At 39.3% G+C, this 3556-nt stretch overlaps 1 protein-coding gene across 2 annotated transcripts in view; it reads left to right on the top strand.

The window, feature by feature from the left end:
- Positions 1 to 3556, top strand: part of LOC107746052 (E3 ubiquitin-protein ligase NEURL1-like) — a 56955-nt gene extending 53399 nt beyond the window's left edge. For both annotated transcript variants that reach the window (XM_016560107.1, XM_016560108.1), the window contains exons 5-6: positions 1983 to 2132; positions 2461 to 3556. In XM_016560107.1, the coding sequence (XP_016415593.1) occupies positions 1983 to 2132; positions 2461 to 2702 (392 nt within the window). In that variant the 3' untranslated portion in view covers positions 2703 to 3556. The remainder of the gene's footprint in view (positions 1 to 1982; positions 2133 to 2460) is intronic.

Consider the following 3556-nt stretch of genomic DNA (forward strand, 5'->3'; position numbering starts at 1 on the left):
TATGTTTGTCAGTGGTGCTCAGGATCTGCAAATCATTCGCCATCGTCCTCAGTCATCTCCCCTTACTCTGTTTATGTGGTAAGTGAAATTTTATGTACTGTAATGTAACAGTCAACCGTTAGCAATCTATTGTGTTTTCCAGTCGGGCTACCAAAATATATCACTGCCCTGCCTGACAGGCTATCTTGAATAGTGATATAAAATCCCTTCCTTGATTCGCGTTGTTCACTCGCTTGTAGGGGTGAAACGGATCATAGTTTATCATTTACACGTGTTACTAAGTCTTACCAATTTAAACATTGAAGCGTTTTAAACCATTCATGTGCATGAAGAATTCAGTTCAATGCTCAAAGCGCGCACAGAGCGGCGTTTCAGGCAGAGCACGAACACAGAATTGATTCCTCTTTAGCTTGAACAGACACATACATGCAAAATTATCACAAAATAACTATCTCGGCAAGTGTTTTCATGTCTTGAACGTAAACAGTGGAGAAAGAAATCGCACGTGCATCATTAAATTGGATCCGTGCGTTCGGTCTTAAAGGGGCAGCAGCCTATAAATACCTGCTGTTTAAGCGCCACCTGCTGTCAGAGAGTAACATTTGAGTCTCATTCAGCCCGTCTGCTGTTTTTGTTTCGTTCAGATTTTTTATGTAGTATGATCTGTGACTCAAAATGTGATATGATAATGTAATATAATCCGAACCATGAGATTTGTGATCCGTTGCACCCCTACTCTCTTGACTTGTTATTTGAAGAAAAAATACAATATCTTTTATTCGGGCTAATTAAATTCATTTTTGGGCTACCAAAATCTGAAGAATGCCTGCCCGAAGGGCTACCAGGGATTTTGAAATGTTGCGAGCCCTGCATCTAATATTGTCATAGACCTCATCCAGAGTAAATGCGCACTACACACACACTAGCCTCAGAGGATCATGTATTCATGGATTTTAGGTCAGCTTAGTTTCAGTTCAGCCAATTCTCCCTCTCATATACATACACATATATGTCAGAAGATCCAGTATACTAGAAATGAGGTCTCTTCAATTTAATTCAGTCTCAACTCTACAGACTACATTAAAAGCCCCAGAATTAGGGGTGGAAACTGTTAGGAAATTAATGAGTCTGGTTCCGATTCAGATTCCAATTAATGACTTTCCTAATGATTCCATTAACAATTCTATTAGAACTTAAACAGATCCCCTCCCCTCCAATAATTGGTCACATACACCATATTTAATCATGTATTGTAACAAAACAATCCATATCAAAAAAAAATTTCCTTATATTAAAGTACTGTTTTGTACAAAACTGAATATGTATTTTTCACTACATGTTGCTATATGAGCAACCAATCAGTAAATAGGCTGAATTTATTTGCAGTTCAGTGAATAAATCAATAAATGCTCCAAATGGTGATCTCTCACTGAGCAAATTGCCGTTCCATTTTATTCAAGCTGTATAGATTAGGTCTGTTAGTTAAAATGCAAGGTGGCTTTCTCGTTTGGTTGCCTGAGTGTCGGATCTGTTAACTAAACAAGCACCCCCATAACATTCACAAATGCAGCATCTGTGCCATTACACAATACTATATAGTTCTGAAAAGAGGGTGACAGTTACAATAACAGCTTTTTTGAAGTTTCTATTATAGGCTACAGCTCCTTGAAAGATCATTTTGAAATGCTCAATGTTCATTGACCATCTGATATATATATTACACAAAACATGCAAAACTTTTTACAGCAATCTCTGATTTGATTGGCTTTACACAATATTTGACTCGGTAAGCACAGTTCTACAGGCCAGAAGTCATGTTTAAAGGTACAGGGTTGCACTGGAAAGTTTGTGCCATCACAATCATAGTCAAAAGTTTGGCCCTGCGAACCATTTACATAGTTATTTAACATTATTTATAACAAAATAAATTTAATGAATCACATTAAAAATGTCACCTGTTTATATACTATGTGTATTTTCAGGCTCCACTTTCTTGGGTGATGCTCGTGACCCGTCCAGCCCTGGCTCACCCTCTGCCTCGCCCCTTTCACCCTCAGGCCTGTGCAATGGAAGTCCAGAGCCCAGTCTTAATGAACGTGGCTGTTCTGCTGCCTTCTGCAGCTCCACTGAAGGTCTGCATGTCTTTTCATACATATATTGCATTTTAGGATTTCCTGGAAAAACAAATGTGCACATTTTAAGTAGCATTTGTCATTTATAAGCATGAAGTTAAGATCATTTTAAGATTTTATGATAAAGATGGCACTGTATTTTGGTCTTTTTCTCACACAAAGCTTTCTTATGGCCTAGAAGACTTGGATTATTTTGGACCATTTTTTATGTCACTGCTGCATCCTTTGTTGTCTTGAAAGCCTTATGGGATCTACTTGCCTGAAGTAACTGCTATAATTATAAATTAATAAATGGTAATCAATTTTTTTCTGTCATTCTCTGTCACAGGAACAACACCCAACTCACCCGTCAGTCTCCCTAAATCCCCCACTTTCCCATCTGCCTCAGGCTCATGGCCGGATGAGTGTTCTATCTGCTATGAAAACACAGTGGACACCGTCATCTACGCCTGCGGACACATGTGTCTCTGCTACACCTGCGGTCTCCGCCTCAAAAAAATGGCCAACGCTAGCTGTCCTATCTGTAGGAGAGCTATCAAAGACATTATTAAGACCTACCGGAGCACTTAGGGGGGGGCCTCACTCCCCAAACCCAAGTCTCATAAGGGCCATTAAGGATCTCTAATAGATCTCTGTTTCAAGAGAGGGTTGGTGTCACAGTTCAGGGACTTGCTCTGGCACTGCATGGGTCTCTGTTCCCATGGCGATGACTTTTGAACCCCTTGAACCTTCAAGGCTCAGGCATCCATTCACAAAGGTCTTTGGTATTTCATGCTTAAGTCTCTGTTGCTATGGTAACCAGTGATGTTGCTGCTTTTTAGAAGCATCTGGCTTTTCAACTGACGTAACACAAAAATCATAGACAGTATCTCATCGAATTCAGGACATTTCAGGTGACACAGGAGATAATCAAGGTTGCACATCTCCCATTTCTTCTACCTTCTCTGTGAGCCATAATAGACTGCATAATAGACTCTCATTCATAGCATAGCTGCATATCCTTTAAAGCTGGACTCATATTCAATAGGGGGTGTTACAGTGTTATTTTTTCCTTCTGCTGTCCTCTCTAGTCAAATCAGCTAAAGCACTTTCACCATTGAAATTCATACAAAAGTGTTTCAGTGTTTCACAATTTTTGTCTGTGCTGGGCTGAGACAGAAATACAGATAATAAGGAACAGTGCTTTTCATACCTCACTATTTCATGCTAATTGTGTAACCAAAAGCTTGCCTTTATTACATGCTCTAAAGTGAGTTGATATGGAGGTCTTTGTGCATTGATGACTATTTGATCATGTGTTTCGTAATGTAATATGAAGCTTTGGCAGGTAGCAGGTGAAGTCAGCTAATGGTCCGCTATAATTTCGCTTATGCGTGCATTCTACAAGCAGGACATTGTGGTGTAATTAAAGAGATATAATTTGT

This window comes from Sinocyclocheilus rhinocerous, unplaced genomic scaffold (assembly GCF_001515625.1).
Source record: "Sinocyclocheilus rhinocerous isolate Xijiao unplaced genomic scaffold, SAMN03320098_v1.1 scaffold1880, whole genome shotgun sequence".
Lineage (NCBI taxonomy): Eukaryota > Metazoa > Chordata > Actinopteri > Cypriniformes > Cyprinidae > Sinocyclocheilus > Sinocyclocheilus rhinocerous.